Source organism: Dermacentor silvarum, chromosome 11, assembly GCF_013339745.2.
Source record: "Dermacentor silvarum isolate Dsil-2018 chromosome 11, BIME_Dsil_1.4, whole genome shotgun sequence".
NCBI lineage: Eukaryota > Metazoa > Arthropoda > Arachnida > Ixodida > Ixodidae > Dermacentor > Dermacentor silvarum.
The window spans coordinates 100,947,300-100,966,652 of NC_051164.1; the positions used below are offsets into that span (position 1 = coordinate 100,947,300).

The window sequence follows — 19,353 nt, forward strand, 5'->3', positions numbered from 1 at the left end:
TTATTGCAGGTAGTCTCCAGACCAACCAATTTCGGGTAGCGATGAGTAGATGCCTGGGTAGTCAGGGTAGCCTGCTGCGAATAACGGGGCTCCGGAAAGGTAGCTGGCTGCTGCGTCTGGCACGAAGCTGCCGGCGCCGACGTAAGGTGACGCCCAGGGTAGCGCAGCGTAGGGTACGCTGCGATGAAGCGATTCATAAGTGGTGTGAAAATGTTTGTTTAGAAAATATCGTTAGTCAGGAGAAGGAGGCATAACACCAGCTCAGGGTTGCATTCACTTTTGACTCTTACCAGAAAAGTGAGCATTCGGGGGAGAATGGGGCATAGTTTGGGAACAGAATTCCCACGTCCCGAGAAATTTCCCTCGCTATGCCAGTGTTTTTTTATTAGGGGAGTGTCAAAGCGGAAACAAATCGTATCTGTGTGAAGTGTGGGAAGCCGATCACGGGGTAGAGAAGGTATGGGAGAGCATAGAAGAGCGCCACAATAATTCTCTCTCTCTCTCTCTCTCTCTGTGTGTGTGTGTGTGTGTGTGTGTGTGTGTGTGTGTGTGTGTGTGTGTGTGTGTGTGTGTGTGTGTGTGTGTGTGTGTGTCTGTGTGTGTGTCCAAGGTGTCCCAACTTTCATGCCCCAAACTTAAAAAAATATGCAACTACCAGTTATAGCTGGATAGAACCAAGGTAGTGTTGTATGCCGTCGCTTGGAGATACTATATTGCTTGCGTTCCGCCTAATTACATAATTATAGACTTAATTAAGCAACTTCTCAAATAATATAGTTAGACGAAAAGCGTCAGTGATAAAATGGCAGAGCAACATGAGAAACTCCCGATACATCTTTCAGTTGCTCAATACGTGCTACATAAAAGTGTTTTTCCGAGCGTGAATGAATCACGCGAACACACGCGAAATTGGCGGGTGACTGGCCGCTCGAGGCACTTGCACTATGCAGCCAAGATTTAGACATAGCCGCGTATGCGTAAACTTGACAACTGCCGTACCGGCCGTCGTATTCGTTGACTACTGCATACCTGTAGGAAGGCGAGTACAATCCGCGGTAGTACGGTAACGGGCCGACGTAGTCTGCGCGCGCCAGTGCCGGTAGAGGCACAGGAGCGCCTCCGCTCACGACTACGGGGTAACTCGAGTAGCCCGATTCAGCGGGGTACACCGCGGTGTGGTAGGCGGCAGGGTGCACGGCGCCCACTCCGTAAGGCAGGACGGCCAGAGCCGCGGCCGGGTAGTCTTGCGTCCACACCCGGTACGTGTTGTCCTTCACGTCGAGGGCGATGGTCGCCGTTTTCTGCGTGCGTAGGGGAGGGAAGGGCGATGTTGTTGTTGTTGACGCTTGTTTTTTTCGTTTTTAGGCTGATTCTGTGGTATCAACTGTGGCAGAGACGAAAGTCAATGGAAGGGCCGGGAAGGCAGTAAGCTGGCTTATTTCCTGTTAACTTGTGAAGTAGTCTGTTCGCCCTTGTAGTATATCCTCCTGAGACCCGAACACAACTATGGGATATAATCGCTCTTCAAGGCGGTTTTTATTGTCTGCTGTTGTGTTATGTGCTTGAAAAACAATTTTTAAAATTTGAATACCACGGTTAGATGCCAGAAGCTGTGTCCACATGTATGCGAAAAACAATCTCATCATGTTTGCTACGGTAAAAACTGCATTTCATTGCCTAAACGCAGAGATGAAGATGGAGCTGCGTCTAGTACATTTCCATGTTTCTGCCGCGTCCGGTATTTTCACACAATCTCAGTGACTTCGAAACACACCTCAAATTTGCTTTCGGCCGTCTGGGACGACACAGAGGTCTAGATCAATTGAGCGTCAAATTTCTCGAACGTGGATGACAAAAATATGAGTAAACCACTTCTTTGTACAGTTACACATGCACCGTACTTCATACCCAGAATGATTATTTTGCATAATCACTTTCGAGTGAATTTTTCAAAAGAAAATGTTGCAGGCAATGTGCAATCTATTGTACAAAAGGTCTTAGGAGGATACGTTGCAGTTTACCTAGCCACAAGAGTAGCAACTTCTTGGGGTGAGAACACGTAAAGAAATGACCGGGGAGGAAAGAACATAGTCGCTGCCGCATCGGCTGCCCAGCAAGGTCAGCTGAGATACGTCGAGAAACCGTTCGCATAATATTTTAACCTCAGGAAATCATGAAGTGTTCTCATCGGTCATAATGCAAAGAAATAAATGAATGCAGGTAGAAGGAAAGGCTCGACGGCCAAGTATCAGCGGATAGCAATCCATCAGCTTGCGGGTCAATGCCATGGCAACAGTCCTGTCGGGTGATAGATGCACTCCTCTAGCTGCTGGATACGTTGACAAATTCTTGAGTGCCCTATGAAGCCGTTGTTCAGTAGCTTGACGAGAACGCGACTAACTCCAAATATAGATATCGTCTGCGTACAGCGTCATGTTATCATGCTACATCTAAAAAAAGAAGAAAAAATAACGTATATGACCTGAAAACATAGAACACGTTTGAGTCCACTTACAGCGCAGATGGCAGCCGCGGAGAAAGAGAGAGAGCGAGAGAAATTAGATGCGAAAGGCAACCGGTAGGGGTGCACACGGCTGCACGCCAGTTGTATAATTCACGTTACTTATGCCAAATGCATAAGCCAAGTTTTGCAATGACATTATTATTGCCGTGACAAACTTTTTTTTTATTATTCAATGCCTTAACCCTGTAGTGCCCAAACACAGTTCCACATCGAGGAGCATTATATTCACGTTTATTTCTGGCCGTGCAGAGTGCATTTGTACAAACACAATGGAATGGTAATTGAGTTATAACCTAATTAGTTTAGTATTACTTTAGTAATTGATCTGCTGAACTATTCAGAACTAATAGAGGGAAGGTGGAACACTCGCTCCAGGGATCAGAACACCACTACGATCAAACACCATTCCACGTAAAGAAAAATTATAATGTTGTTTGCTAATTAGCATAATAATCACTTAATAATTTATTTGATAAGCAACGGGCAACTGAAACTTCAGTTTAGCGTGTCAGAAATGCTACTATGGACTCTGCCTTATGTTTCCCGTGCTTCAATCACCAGTATGATGTATCAAACTTAGCATTTAGCAAAAAAATGATTCGGTAGACTTTGTGAGAATAACGGCCTACTCTGTGTAAAGGGAAGTCAAACTGTATGAAGGGTTTAACTTGGCTGCCAGCTAATCTTGGGCTCCTTTTTTTTTTTTTTTTTTTGCTCATCCTCTTTTTTCGTGAATTCTTCGATCAGCTGTCTCATTACAGCGAAAGGGCTCGTTTCAGAAAGACGCTCGTTGGCAATCTGACCTTTTAAATGAAAGTGGCACAGATTGGTATTATAAGTTTGCGTTTACGAGTTCATGGCGGCGGTAAATTTTTGCAGCTAGTTTATAGAATAGATAAAAGGGGGAAATTGTCATCTACCTGAATTGTAGCACAAGTAGCTGTAAGAGGGACCCATACTGGTTTCTCAGACTGAAAGCCTCGCATTTGAAGTAAAAGTTCGTCGTGGTCAGGGATGAATTTCTATAGACTGGAGTACTCATCTTGATCCGCCGGTTCCAGTCGTAAAAGGATAAGGGCAACCCATCCGTTCGCTTGTTTCATTACCGTCTTTGCTTAGCTTAAGGTAGCGTTCTAGTCAGTGATCGCGGCTGGTTCAGTCACGGAAAGCGTAAATGAAAATGAAATACGGTACACTTCTAGCACCAAGAAGCCTTGTAGAGAACAGAATGTACTGCATCTTTCGGGCTATTTCGAGCCTGCTGCGTCCGATATCGAAAGCTCGTTCTGAGGGTGCGGCTTGCCCGTTGGCCCAAATTTGTTTGACTACCCTTGACTAGTGAGCCCTTGTTTCGGACTAAATAGTAGCATTTGGGATCGACGCCTGTCTTTTATTATTTCCGAAGGTGGATTGGCTTGGATTTTTTTTTTCTCGTGGACTCACCCTTTTGACGCGGAAGAGCTCCGGGTGGCGCTTCTGCCACGAGACGTCGATGAAGTCGTTCTTCTCGATGTGCAACTCCTGGTTGCCGCTCCTGCCGTAGTCGAGCGCGTTCAGGTTCTTGACCCCGCCATTTCTGATCCTCTTGTCGACAGCAACTCGCCCGTCGTGTCCGTCCTCGGAGCTGGACTCTTCCGACGGGTCGGAGTTCGCGTCCTTGGAACGCGATGCGTCGGCTGCATTCTGGCATCCGATCAGGGTCACAACCAGCAGCGCCAGCAGTCTGGTTCGCATGGACATCGTTGTTTGCGCCTGATACGAATTAGACGCGTCGTTTTACTTCGACTCGTTATTGCTATATATAGGGTGGCCCAGCTAACGTCAGCCCAGCTATTCAATTAAAAAAAATTATGAAGGCAACACGGTGCAAGATACGATTTGAAGACATCGGTGTTCGGCTGTCAGAACGCTGACAACGGAACACCGTAGGTCTTATAATGTATCTTGAACCGTGTTTTTAAATATTCCTTTTTTTTTTGTTATTTGAACAGCTTGGCTAACGTTAGCTGGGACACACGGTATATCACCAGATGGCTGTTACCACACGGCGATCTGTTCAGATATAGTTGGTCCTATAATTCTTATGGCGGACAAATTGTGCTATAAAAATAACTTCCCGCGGAAAGTTGACGCGTGGAGTTCTCACGTTTACAAGTTAAAATTTTGTGCACAGCAACATCCATAAACGAACTTTGTACTCACGCATGCTCTGTTATGTGTGCTTCGACGTTGTAAAAGCTTGGCATATATAAAATAATAAAGGGAGGCACACTGAAACGAAATATTTCGATATTTAATAAGTTCTGGCGTTTTATGTTCCAAAATACCGATATGGTTAATCAGACACGCGCTTAGTGGAGGGCTGCGGAATAATTTTCACTACCCGGAGTTCTTTTCCTTGCGCCTAAATCTACGTTACACGGGCGTGTTCGCATTTCGGCCCCCTATCGGAATGCGGCCGGTGCGGCGGTGATTGAACCCACGTCCTCGAACTCAAAACCGCAACGCCATAACTGAGCTACCGCGGCGTGGCGTGTAAGTGCTATAGTTCGAATGCGGGCCTGCTGCATGTCCCATGGCCTTCCATCCGTAATAGGTTCCGGGCAGCTTCAAAGAAAATCAAAGATATTGCTTCCAGTTATTTGTAATTTCGCATCTTGTAAATAAAGGAGCTAGTGCAGTTCTGTATGCTTAACGCAAAGACGACAGAACGAGCCAAATGGAAGAATGTTTCGAACAGACATCCCCAAAGATTTCCAGTCAAGTGACTCTGCAACAACAAAACTTACAATAGCCTATCTCCAGAGAACTCTCCTGCTGGCGCCAGTTTTGCTGCAGACTAGGCATTTTTGATACGCTTTACTGCTAAGCACAACTAGAGAGCTACATACACGAGCTCGACGCATGGGGCACTTTCTTTTTATTTCAATGCATCAAGAACACCTGCCTATAGTATATTATGAGACAAAACACTTAGTTTTCCTTGACTAACTTGACTGTCAAAAATGCATTACCGGAAGTTTTCTGGTGTCATGGATTCACTGCTACCACAGCGCGGATAAAAGAGTCTATATAAATGTACTTGGAGAACTCCCAAACTAAAGCTTCTGGCGTAAACCTTATCGGTGTAAAATTCGGAGATCTAATATTCTGTTTAGGGGGCAAAAAAAAAGATAGAAAAACGAATTATTGCAGGGAACATTTACAGATTTGTGTACACCCATGAAAGCGTGGCAGGCGGTAAGAGAGACGGCCACACTTTCGAACAGGTCAGCCAATTAAAGTCTGCGCACTCTAGGGTATGACGTCACCAGATTACGATTTGCCCACCCTATAAAGTATGTTAGGAAGAAACGGAGACCGGGCTAAAAAGCCATCTTACCTTGGACAACGGCGGGGCCACTGTCATTTCTCGGCGAGCGATTCTACTGTTTCCCCGAGAGTCGACAAAAAAACAAACTTTGCCGATTGCACTATTGTAAACGGTCTCGCGCACGCGCACTCCTGGTTCGGTTCGCTGTAGTGAAGCTGCACGCGGTGTCCCTGAACACTATTGATGATGGGAAGCCTCACCGTTATGGAGCGAGCATGACATGGCTGCCCGCACTGGCCGATGCCATTTCAAGCCACGACCGAGCTGATGTGGCAGTGAAAGCTCTGTGCTGCTTGCACCGGTGTTGGTTCTCCATGGGTTGTATCCTAACCCACGTCAGTCACGTTTCTTTGTGTACCTTTGCAGCCGCGTCAAGTCCTGGCTAAGAAAGAACACAGGGGGACCGGAGAAGAACGTTCGACTACTCCCACTTCTGTTGAGTTCACTAAGATTGTGGCAAAAGTGTTAAAAATGATTTCACATTTGCTTATCACCGCCCACTAAAGCAGTCAGCCTGTCAGCCTTTCTTTCTTTTCGGAAAATCAGTGCTGTTGGCAACCCTCTAGCTATTCTGAAGGCCTGTTCATTACGGCAGGAGCTAACGAGATCTGCCGCCTTTTGAGGACTAATCCAAGACTAACCACCTCGGGGCCATTGTTACGAGCCAAGCCGGGCTGCCAGCCAAGCCCGCGCCCTGAAAACCTGGTTTGCGGACACAATCCTGCTGTCGAAGTACGTGTAGTCATTATTTTTTTTTTTTTCGGTTCTAGCTTCGAGATATGCGGGCCTGAACAATTGTTTGTTAGGCTCCAGAGACTTCGGCGCTGTTCCGTTATTAAGCGGGCGCTTGTCTATCCAGTTATACGCATGTCTTCGATGAGTGTAGTCAAATTAGGCCGGAATACCAGACGCGTGGCGCCTGACCCACATGTGTCGAGGATAGCTGAAAACGCCGGAAGCGTGACAGGGCTCAGAAATTGAGATGCTCGTGGGTACGAACGCTCTTTTGTTTCATCGCCCGCTCATTTTATTTGACTGTTTTCTACGTTTCTCCAGACTACTCCACATCAAAGTATCGTATACTGTGTAACTACGCTCGGAGTTCGAGGTGTTCAGGCTTCTTGCGGTGAAACAGATAACAAAATTATGTTAACTTCATTGAAGCTCCTTTGGCTGTAGTTATATTAATTGGAAATCGCACCACTCAGCTTACTTTCCTGACCTAGTATCGTAAAGAGCGTGCCATGTTCAATGACTGATTACTGAGGAGTGTTAAACGTTGCTCAATTACAGTTACCCTGCGCGGTCGCTCAGTCGTTACGGCGTTCTGCTGCGAGCGCATGGTCGGGGGTTCGAATCCCGACCGTGACGGCCGTATGTAGGTGGGTTCCAACTGCTGAAACGCTAGTGTACGTAGATCTAGGTGCACATTGAAGAACCCCAGGTGTTCGAAATTAATTCGGAGGCTATACGGCGGCTCTCATAGACTCAGAGTTGCTTTGGGACCTGAAATCCCGCGAATCAATCAATGATAATTAACTAGTTATTCCCCGATATATTGAGTTGTAATATTGGTTCCAAACTTCGTTTTTATCAGTTTTAAATGCGTGCGATGGATGAGACTTTGTGAATGCGAGCCGCGGAAGGAGTTCGTTTCACTGAAGCTCTCATTCAATAAGTTCATGCTTGCGTCTGAGAAGAGAACTGAGAAGAGCCGTTTTGGCTTGCTTGTTAGTACATGACGAAATAAGCGATTGAAGGTATTACAATGACGCGGACAAGACAGGACAAGACGCGCTGACGTCACCGGCTGCAAGGTTGCGTACAAAGTCTAATAAGGTTGGTTTTCATTTTCTTAACAGATAAAGCATGTTTATACGCAAAACAAATGCCGGGAGGATTCTGAGACCGTAACCAAACTGTGTAGTCTGGTTGAGTGTAAATGTTTACTGAGCCCTACAAGTTCAGGGCTTCGGATACAGTATAGACACGTTAACACGTGGCTTGTCGACGAAGCGCACAGTTTGATCACGTGGGGGAGCTCCTTGTGTCTCGAAGAGCATCACGCTGTTCTCCTCAGGGTGTGGTTTAAGGAACGGCCCCGGAACGTAGAGCGTGATTTGCGGACCTGTCACGGGCCAGTATCGTCCCAGGTTGATGCCGTTGACGAAGGCCACGCCCTTGGTCCAGTTTGTAGGGTCCAAGAATGTGTCCAACGGCTGCTGACCTTCAGGCAGCTTGAATACTCCGTGGAAGAACCCAGGAACTCCGCCTTTGTCTTTCTTTTGAACTAACTGTTGAACTCTGTTGATGTCTTCAGCTGTCGTCAAAGGAACTGCCTCAGCGGTCCAATTCTTCAGTAGCACGTAGTTGAGCTTCGCCGATGTGAACCCCTGGATACATGAAAAGAGGTAGATGCAAGATAAGGTAATTCACTATGGGGTGGTGCATAGCTCATATCAGGTGATGCTATGTGGGGACTATTTGCTCAAACCTCGCAAAGGAAAGTTCTAAGCGTGCATGAAACCAAAATCAAATGGTTTACGTTTATCAGCCTGACTACCAGCCATTAAAGAATCACGCGTTTTTCTGACGTTTAACTTGAAAAACAAAACGAATAATCTAGTTTAATTGGACGAACTGTTCGCAATGTAATTGTGGCGTTTTCGTGTTGTTTAGCATGGCGTTCAGAAGAATAACAGCCTTGATGTAAGCCATTAAATAGTGCCGTTTCTTCGTCGCATCTTCTTCGTACTACAACACCAGCTGATTCACTTCTGTCTGGGTTTTAAAGAGTAAGCGTTGACGTGTTTCTGTCTTGATGTTTACCTTTGGGTGAATGGAGGTTTTGGTCTGCGCCTCTCTGCCCATGTTCTCGACGAGGATGGAAAGGGTCTGGTTTAGTCCCGCCGGCACGTAGTTGGCGATCTTAACAATCTGTCCGCTCACCGTGAAGCTGTAGAAGACCAGCACCTCTCCTGCCTTTCCGTACACGTACGCCCGGTCCGAGAATCCTTCGAGCTGCAGCCAAGCCTTGGCCGCTGTCGCGAAAGGCACAGTCGTCGTGTATAACACGAAGCCGTACGCCTGTCCCAAATTATCGAAGCTCGGTGGTTCCGCGGACTCCTTCCTCTTCAGCCAGTTCTTCCCGCGAAAGTGAGCCATCACCTCGTCGAGTGATACGTACTTCTCCAGGGCTACGGGGCCAATTTGCATCTTTTGCGAAGGACCCGGCGGATCCTCCTTTGGCACTTGCGAATACTGCGGGAAAAACAGTGTAGAAGCGTAAGACAAGTATTGTGTGGAATCGTTTTCAGTTGCAGCGTTCATCTGTAGGTGTCATGCCGTGCAATGTGCTCACTCAACTTTATGTAAGCTTGACTTTCTTGAGCAGTCGCGGACATCGCATGCAGTACTGTAAGCCATTCCATTGAGTGATGAATATATATATTTTTTACCTTTGCGATCATTGCCCACAAAGCAACGACCGTAATTTGTCCTCCTCTCCTTTGTCTCTCTCTCTCTCTCTCGCCTTTGTTTTCGTTTCCCTCCCAGCGAAGGCAGGCCTAACATTTTGACAAACGTCCTGACCTCCTTTCTCTTCTGTTTCCTTTTGTGAACAATGCGGTTTAAATTGCACCTCTGTGTCGAATCTGCTCGTTTCAACTTGTGGACTATGCTTTAAAGCGTCCCGACTCTTATTTGCTACGATTTCTCCCGTATATTTCTTATATGCTCTTATTTACTTTACAATTACGTAATACACGTGCAACATTTTGTCAGAGCTCATATGTTTGATATCACTTGCGCGGTTAAACGACTATGCTGGTTGGGACGACGCTTGAGAAACCCGCATAGGCAGCAACGCCGCATTTTCTTTGAGGCAGCATTCAGAAATTTTGTGCTTCAACGGCTTCAACGTCCGCTTTAACGGTGTCCCGCTACTTCGTCTTAGGCAAATTTCGTGTTCCCGGGGCTCTCACAAGTGGTTGGACAGACAGACATATGGAAACCATTGACCCCGCCCGCAGCAGATGTTGTTACAGATGCTGACTTTCGTTATCGCTTAGTCGTCGTCCTTTTGAACTACTAAATAATATATATTCGCATTCCCAAAGGTTGCTATGACTGACCACCGCGACGTGACGCCACTTCGTAGGCCACTATTTCCCCAACTTATCTCTCTTTCAGGGTAGATAAGTTACTGTGAAATACTCCAAAGCCATCAAACAGCTTGAACTCGGCCGCGTGCGTATCAAAATTTACCGCATATTGCAAACATTGGCACCAGCACGAGCACTGCCAGTGACATCTTTCGGCGACGGTTCAACCAGAGAATGCATAAGTAGTATTTGCAGTGACCGACTATGTTATACTCAACAGCTTCTGTAATAGCGTCGACAGGGGGTCGTGATCACCGCAAACGTATTAATTTTTTCTTCGAAAACGCACACGCAACATGAACACGCTTCTTACGCTTTCATGCTTGGACACAACGTAACATCAGGTTTCTATCTGCGCTGATGATCACCTGTGTGTTCCTTAAGCTGCTAAACACTGATACGTACACACATATATATAGACTTAAAATCTCTAATGTAAGCGGGTTACTTACCCTTAACTACTTGGTGTTGCCCGCAGGGACACGAACAATAGAATGTAAGCATGAAGACGTGCGCTCGTAACCGTGCTCTTCTTCGCTTATTGTACGCGTTACTGTTCGCGACGCTGACCAAAGTTGTGGATCCGAACCAACTAGCCCCACCAGAGTACGTAATGCATATATACGTACGGTGCTGATGGTGCGTCGGATGTCGTAGTAAAGAGCATTCGGGTCGCCAGCTTCGCTGAGCGGAGCTTCGTAGTCGTAGCTGGTGACCACGGGGCGCTTCTCACGGCTACCGGCCGTGAAGCCGAAATTCGTGCCGCCGTGGAACATGTACAGCGACACGGAGGCGTTCATCTGCATCAGGGTCTTGAAGGTCTGCAGCACCGTCTGTGGCGGTATGGCCTTGTGTGGCCAGCCCCAACAGTCGACGGTGCCCGTGTAGTACTCGCTGATCACGAGCGGTCCCGGATCGACCTGCGACGTGGGGAAAAAATAGGATGGCGAGGCGTTTGCAGTATTCCCTCCAGACCGCTCTCAGACAGATAACAGGCTATACACGAGCATGACGGCAGAGGATTGGATTTAGACTAGAGAGGTCATTTGCAAGCATAGGTTCGGCTGACTTGTGGCAGTGGCAGTGGGGGATCGCTGAGACAAGCATTCGTCTTGCTGTAGACCTAAACATGCCGGTGAAAGTGATCAATACGCGAGGCAGGAAAAATAAAATATGGTTGAGAACCGGCGGTATTCTGGATTAGTAACTTTTTAGCTGCGGTACCGACTGAGCAGAGTGTGATGCTGCCCTCTTTGAGCTTCGTCGTTTATGCATGCCAAGCGTACCGCGTGTCTCCCCCTCTCCTTTTCCCGCGTCTCCCCCTCCTTTCCCGCCTCTTCGCTCAAGCTAGCAACTATTGGTGGAACGCTGCCCAGGTTACGCTTCACAGCCAATTGAGCAGAGCGGGACAATGTGTCGTTTTTTTGCAGCCAAACTCACTACACGTCTCCTTTCATCCCTTCCTTCTGGTTTATCTCCGCCTTTTCCCCCGCATCTCTTGGCTTTGAAATGACGTCAGCGACTGTTCCAAATCTTTGACACCTTTTTTGCGCTCTCCGCTTTCTTCCTCGCACACCTTCGTTTATCGGTGCGAGAAGACGAAATTTTGCCCGGGCAGTAGCCAGAGAAATGCCAGCGTATTCACTAAAGACATTCACGACTGAAGCTGCCATTCAAACTACACTGTTCCCGCCGGAATCCGAAACTACACGTTTATGTCGTCTGCACGCCCTAGCAGACGACACGAAAGTGAGTCAACACGCGGTCGGACGTTACCGTGCGCATGTCTTCTCGGTCTCCTGAGTGGCTGAAAACGCTGCTAGTTTTTTGTTGGACTGCACGGGGTCGGTGAGACGAAGCGTGACATGTTGTGAAGCACACCTGCTGGTATCTGTTGACTGGGGACGGTGCAAGGTATTTCGAAGGCTATTGTGTCTGTTTGCTGCAAAAACACTGTTAGTGCACACACTACATCTTGACCTGTCTCTTCTCGCTTCTCTAGTTTCGTGATGACTTTCACCGTGACAGTAACGAAATTTCCCACCACAAACTGTTTTCTTTTTCAATTTTGAATAAAAGGCATACGCTATGAAAAAGAAAGGGCGCTAGCGCTGCGGCGTAGTTTCCAGTCATCTTAGCCATCTCATCATAGTTTGGTTGCGGGCAGTCGCTGAGTCATAGTAACATCTGATGCCGTTTCAAAGAACATTTTTCAGGTCTGCTAGGTAGCATGGCTCCATGAGAGTAGCACAGCGAAGGCGGCGTGAATTTGTTCTGTGGTTGTAAGGCAGTCGATGCTGTACGTATATTTTGACGCTCTATAGAAGCATTTGGCCTTGCAGTGTAGTATCTCGCACTGTAATAAGATTAGTGACTGCAAGTGTCGAGCGCGTGGACGTCACGCCTTCCGTTCGCCGCGGTAATTTCAATTTTTAAAACCGGTTTGTGTTTAAGGAACATCAGAAAACGCATTTTGCGTCGTTCTAAATAATTAAAGTGGTTGCAGTGAGACACGAGTGCAGCGCTCCACCTACCTTTTTTTTAAATTATTTGTGATGTGTTGGTGATTCTGTAATATTTATAATAGCGCTGATAACCTATTCCGGGGGATCGACAAAGAATTGGGCGCAAACCCAGTGGTACGAGCCCAATGGTGGAAGAATAGGGAAGGCCAAATATTGGAAATTTGAGAAACTCAAAGAAGTTCCAAGTCATGTGCTATTTATTCTATTGGGAAGTGTGTGTGCTTTAGAGGTACGCGTGAGCCGGCATTATATATCTACAAGTGCTATGTCGTGATCGTTTTATTACGCAGGACAGAGGTGCGATTACCGGCGCTACTTAGTCGACGTTCAGAGCTAAATAAATATAAGATATACACCGCTTCCTCCAACTTGGCAAGGAACACAAGTACGACACACTCAAAACCCGAGGAAATAGGTGAAGACAGCTTAGCCGTGAAAACGAAATGTGGCAGCATAAGGAGTAGACAAACTGCTATATAGAGAGAGGCTTCTTGCATCCAAAATCCGTCTGCGGAGTGCGCTATATAGGTGGGGTAGTTAAGGAAGTATTTCTAACCTGCCTTCTTTTCTTCCTCCTCTTCTAACCGGCGAACCTGTGGGACGAGCTACGTAAGGGGCACTCCGGTATACCATACCTATAGGTGCGGTATACCGGGGGAGAGGGGGGGGGGGGAGGCCGGGGTACGGTATACTCAAAGTATGTCTGCTGCTCAGCTTTTTTCTCTCTTTTTTAATAGCATTTTACGTGCCGAAACCATGACATGATTACGAAGTACGCCGTAGTGGGGGATTATGGATTAATTTTGACCACCTTGGCTTCTTTGACACGCCCCAAATCCGTGGCACACAAGTGTTTTGTAGCGTTAGCTACACTGGCCTAGCCAAGCCCGTTTCGCGCGGCACATCAAGAGCCGTGCTGCGCATGCGCAAGGATCAGTGATGTCACACGGCTTGCGCACCGGAGCGGGCACCTCTCGCGCACTCCGCCGCCGCCGCGCGCGACTCACCGCCGCCGGTCTGCGCATTCCAGAGGAGTGACGTCGTAGCCGTAGTAGACGCACTGGCGCCGGCGCGCGCTCGCTGCGCAGTCGCCGTCTGACACTGCGCTGGAGCCGCTGCGCTTCTGACTGGCGTTTGCCAGTGTGGTATAGCCATGGAGAAGGAGAGCGCAAATGCTGCTCAACAGCGCAGAAGAACAGAGAAGCTTGACTCATCGGATCCCGAAGTAGTTGCCTGGCAATTAGCGGTTGAGCGTAGGAGACAACCAGGAAAGCTAAGAATAATCAGCTGAACCTTTGCTAACGCTACGTATATCCTGGCATAGCCGAGCTAAGCCACTGCAACGTTTTTTGCATTTCGCCGCCATCGAAATGCGGCCGCCGCGGCCGGGATTCGATCCCACGCCCTCTGGCCTAGCAGCGCAACACCAAAGCCACTACGCCACCAGGGCGGGTGTGCTGCTCACCTGTGCAGAAGCTACAATGGCGGCCACACTGGCTGGAATCTCCGTCGGCGTCATGTACGCGGTGACGAGGATGTCACGCACCTTGTCGCAGTCGTAGTAGGACTTGTTTGCGGGGTTGCCTCGGAAAAATACCATTTCCCTGCCGAGCCGCACCTGCAGCATGGTGAGCAGGTGCTCCATGTACAGGTGATCGCACGCACCGTTCACGCCGTACAGGTGCTCAACTTGGACGGCGATGACAGATCCGTCTTTGTTGTACGTGTGCGGGCTCAAGACGGTGCAGAGCTTGTTAATCCACCTGTCGTCGAAAACGAAAGAAACAAAGTCGCAGTTTCGACCTAAAGGCGAAGCATCGATTGCGATAGCAAATTAGTAGACTGCTATACGAAGTAAGGATATTAGTTTTATTGGACGTATCAACTTGCAAGCATTCGCTTACAAACTGGCATGGTGTCACGCGCGCACAAGCAAACATGAACACATCTCACTCGATGACAGCGGAAACTTGCTGTCAATACGCTGGGGTGAGGCAGCGTGGCGGCAGCAGCGAGCGAGTGGACCTTCGTGCTGCCTCTCGCTTCAACGCGAACTAAGCGGCGAAAACACAGCGCACACGAAGCTATCAGCAATCGGCGTACTCTGTCCCCATCGCAGATCGCTTCCAAGATATAGGGCCCTCGCGGCCGCGCCATACGTAGTAAGTAGCCGCCGTGTTGAAAGCGCCCCCCTCCCCCTCCCTCCCTCCGGTGCGTTGCGCGCGACGGAATACGGCGCGCTTCCTCCCCGCTTTCCTCCCTTTTTGCGCGCGAGATTTAGCCGCCATCGTAGGCTCACCCTCGCACGCTTTCATTCGCACATACAGCATACGGCGCGCGGCGAAGACTTTATAGACTTTATACGGAACATAACGCCGACGCCGCCGACGACGGCAGAAATGCGTCTGGTGTGTCCATGTAATTGCTATCGCAATAAAATACATGTTTCCCCTTGATTTCCGAACCAAACTAGGTTACCGCAGAAGCTACGATCGCTGAGTGCCATAGGAACAGTGGCAGTGGTCACAAATACGTTTGCAAAAATATTGCATTGAAATGTTGTATTATCCATCGAAGAAGAGTACATTTCGAGAGCACGGTCCAACAGGCAAGAAAGTGTTTCTTTATGCGAAGAAGTTTGTGACAATGAGTTGTTCATTGAAGAAGCCTCTAGAACGCAATTACACAGCCTATAGACAAGAAGTTAGCAAGATAGTGATTGAGCAACTGCTAACAGTGCCTCCGGACGGAGGCGTGCAGGGTTGTCTCATACATCCCCAAAATATACCAAAAAGTTGACAGTCACTTTAGCATACGCTAAAGAGGATGAAGGCAAAGGTCTGCGCGTTCACGAGACATTCATTAAATTACTTGACATTCTCACTCGAATGCGTTGTGAATTCCTATTGTTTTCACCCACCAAAGGTCGTGGGTTCGAGTGCCTTAATTAACTCTATCTTAATTAACTGCGCCTTAATTAACACCAAAGGTCGTGGTTCGACCCCCAGTTTTGTGCCATTCAATTTTCTGGGCGGTCAAATTTTCGACCCATGAGCCATCTCAGGCTTTCGCCTTAATAAAGCAATGTATTCATTTGAGTCACCAAGAGCCAAGGTCTCTAGAGGTAACGAAGCAGCCGAAAATGCAGATGAAGCCAATTAGAGTAGAATACTCATTTCATGTCATGTAGACCCTTTCCATGTTTACCTGCATGGGTACCAGGAAGCGTCTGCATGGTTTGGCAGTCTGAAGGTGCCCGCAATTTAACGAGAATTAGGCGGGGCGACATAATTGAAATGGCATGTCAATGTTGGCCCATTTGTCTGAAAACAGATATCGGATAGGGTTGCAGGTGGAATCACGTCCCCATCTCAGTCCCGAGTAATGATAATCCTGACGGACTACACAGAGCACCCGACATATTCATTTAAATGCAGTAGACTCCCTTTAAGACGAACTCGAAGGGACCATGAAAATGTGTTCGTCTTATGAGAAGTTCGTCTTAACAGACGAGCTCCATCTTACTTCGAACGGTAAGTGAAGTAGGCTCACAACGGGGCGGAAATGGCTTAAAAAGCATATATTAATTAGCTGAACTTAATCGAACTGTCTTCAAGTGGTACTCTTGCTTGGTTTCATCCAGTCCGTGATGGATGTTTGTCGCTTCTGTGCAAATCGGCGAGCAGCCACAAACGACGTCATCTCACCTAATGACCTTAAAAATCATTCTGTGCCTTCGTGCTGCTGGAAAAAGTTCACTTGGGAGTTCAAGCAGGCATCTGCCGCCTCACAGGTCATCGGTGCAGGCTCCGGTACCCTAGCCTCCAGGATCGGTAACGGTGGTGGTCACTCCGAATGGTCGTCTTAACCGAAGAGTACGTCCAAGACGGTTGGTCTTAACCGGACTTTTTTTTTTTTGTATTGATTCTATGGAAAACCAAACAAACGTTCCCACGTTGTTTGGTTACATATGTGAGAATTCAGCTTGACCGCGTTCTCTTTAACGACAGTTCACCGGAATACGCGTTTACATTTACTATTCGATAGTTCTCGGGTTGCTTGTTTTCTAGGCATCAATGTTACGGCAAGAGAATCTTTCGCTTTAAGGCATGTGCAATGTAAGAAATAAGCGACTCTTAATCATTTCGATAGCCAAGTGACACAGGTACGCGAATCATTTCCAACCTGTCCAAGTGGTGCCGGAATTCGCTGTCCAGGACCCGGTAAGTCATGTTGCGTTGTTCCCTGTGAAGCCAGTACGGCAGGCCGCCGTTGTCCCGATCTCCCAAGATGTAAGGGCCTGGTCGCGCTATCGCCAGAAGCTCTTGCTCTTTCACTTGCTTCAGGAATGCATCCAGGTCGTATATGTCCTGCAGTTGGGGTGTCGTTAACACGAAACTAAATATTGAGGAAAAGAAAACGTTATCTGCCCTGTTATTTTGCGCAATACAGGAGTTATTGCAATCGCGTTGTACTCACGTGAATATGTTGTGATGTTATCTAGATGTGACAAGTGAGAAGTTGCGTTTATTTTTAATTTTTTAGCTGTCCTTATTACTGATGCTCTTGCTTTTAACCGCTGTTACCACCTCTACACTTTTTTCTTTCTTATGCACTAATAGGAGTCCTCAATAGAGTTTACGCGGCTAATAAAGTGAGTCTAATAAACACGAAGTACTAGAAAGTTCAACGTTACATAAAGTTTGCATCATGTTATACTCCTGCCACACGACACATGTAATGTCATTCGCAGCGAATGAGATTACGTGTCAATGCCATTTTGTTGCTTCTACACGGGCATAGTGAATGACATTCACAGCTAATGGCATTCGCCCATTGAATGAGTTTCCCGAACTCATGCACGCGCGACTTGTGTAATCTCGACGATAGGGGCTTGGCAAAAAATTCCAAAATCGATAAGTTAAAACGAAATGTAATACATTTTCAAATAACCGTCCAATGTTTACCATTGTATCGCTAACAATATAGTGAAAATATGTAAACAGGAAGCACGATTTGTACGGCTTCTTTATCATAGCAGCCTGCCGATAAACATTGCCATCAATTGCGAATGCCATTTTGTTTACCCATGTAGACTGGGAACGCAAGACCGCAATGACATTCGATGTGAATGTCATTTACTGCAAATGACATTACATGTGCCGTGTGACACGGGTATTTTTCGCTATACGACGTGTAGTATTAAATGCGAAATCAACTGTTTATTTCGTTGTTGCGGGGCACTTATGTGCTTGTGGTCATTCCGCCAGGCTTATTGTCGCTTTCAATTGTTTGTTGGTTTTTCTCCTTCGCTCGGTCGTCCGTTTGCTCGTCCCTTCATTCAAATATTCAATGAATGTATTCAATAAATCACTCATTTAACCACTGGTCTGTTCGTTGGATGGAATTGATCAAAGCATTTAGCTTTCTCGCACTTAACTGGCAAAATTGGCGCAACAACAGGCTCTAAAAATTTAATTCCCATGTCATAAGTAAAACGGTAACAGCAGCAAAGTCGCCATTTTGTATGTTCATTTTGTTAACAGCGCGTAGCGGTGCGCATTCGAACCTGCGCCTTTAAGAATTCAGGCGACCTTCGAAGTTGTAGTGACCCGGCATTTACACAATTTAATTAATGACTTCATTTATATATTTATTTCGAATTTAATTGAAGATCTATTCTTTGTATTAAGATGAATAAATCGTTTAGTGGTCCCGAACTAAATTGACGAAATTAAGAACATGTTGCTTGCTGGTGCGGAAGGCCTTCACAGTTTATTTTCCATGTCATAAGCATACAGCTATAGTCAGGAAAGTCACCGATTCGTTGGCTTACGTTGTCCTAACCGCGCGTAGTGAGAACCATTAAGACCGCCCCTGTGGAATTTGTGCGTACTCACCTCGAAGTTGTACTGACCCGGTTCCGGTTCATGGCCGCTCCATTCGATGTAAAACGAGACGGCGTTGAGGCCCGCCATCTTGATTCTGTGCAGCCGGTCCTTCCAGTAAGCCCGCGGGACCCGGAAGTAGTGCATCTCGCCGGCAACGTACCGGAAAGGCTGCCCATCCTTGAGGAATCGCTTGTTCACGTGGTCGATGACGAACGTGCGGCCATTGCCGCTGACTGTCACTTGGATGCAGACGCTGATCAGACCGCAGATGCTGCCTAATCGAACGTGTTTCGGGAGAATCCCGCACGGTGAAGTTCGCGCACGTCTTGCTTTAGTTTCGTAGTCCACTACTGGTCGTCTTTCCATGTCGGGCTCGCGCTGGTTGCCCTGTCATCGTCTCATTGCGTCGCGATTAGCAGGCATGATAAAGCATCGAGGAACGATGTAAGTTATCGATGTTGTGAGAGAGTAACTTCTACGTATGAGTAACTTAGTTCCGGCGTCCGTGCTGACGTGGGACGGAGTGAGGCTGGCAGCACAATGGAGCACGTGCGAGACGTTCCGAGAAGGGCTGAAGGAAACACGCGCCAAGCGCTGCCTTCGAGGAGGTACGTTGCTAAGCGAAATTCCTAGCTACATATTCTAAACCAGGTAGTCGTTCTTGGAGATCGCTTACGACGTGCTTGCGTTACTTTCAGATTAACTACTATGCAGCACTTTCTCTTACGCTCTTTCCACATTTAAGCAAGGCTCACATTTCCATTTTAGAGTGAAGTTTATCCGTGTACAGGTGCCCCCCCCCCCCCCCCTCCCCTTCCATGGGCACGTTTGTTGTCAGCTTCGCGTTGTATATCTTATCAATCATCATACGCGTTCA

General features: G+C 47.5%; 2 protein-coding genes across 2 annotated transcripts; both read right to left on the reverse strand.

Moving 5' to 3' along the window:
- Positions 1-6,144, reverse strand: LOC119432788 (uncharacterized). The gene is made up of 4 exons (XM_037699944.2): positions 5,907-6,144; positions 3,968-4,276; positions 1,030-1,301; positions 1-178 (listed from the first exon to the last, which is right to left on the reverse strand). Exons 1-4 carry the CDS (start codon positions 5,931-5,933, stop codon positions 1-3), a joined length of 786 nt encoding a protein of 261 aa, XP_037555872.2. The 5' UTR covers positions 5,934-6,144.
- Positions 6,145-7,861: 1,717 nt separating this feature from the next.
- On the reverse strand, positions 7,862-18,905 carry LOC119432789 (beta-galactosidase-like). Its single transcript, XM_037699945.2, has 6 exons — positions 18,486-18,905; positions 16,771-16,955; positions 14,051-14,348; positions 10,690-10,980; positions 8,727-9,158; positions 7,862-8,290 (listed from the first exon to the last, which is right to left on the reverse strand). Exons 1-6 carry the CDS (start codon positions 18,840-18,842, stop codon positions 7,862-7,864), a joined length of 1,992 nt encoding a protein of 663 aa, XP_037555873.1. The 5' UTR covers positions 18,843-18,905.
- Between the last annotated feature and the right edge of the window lie 448 nt (positions 18,906-19,353).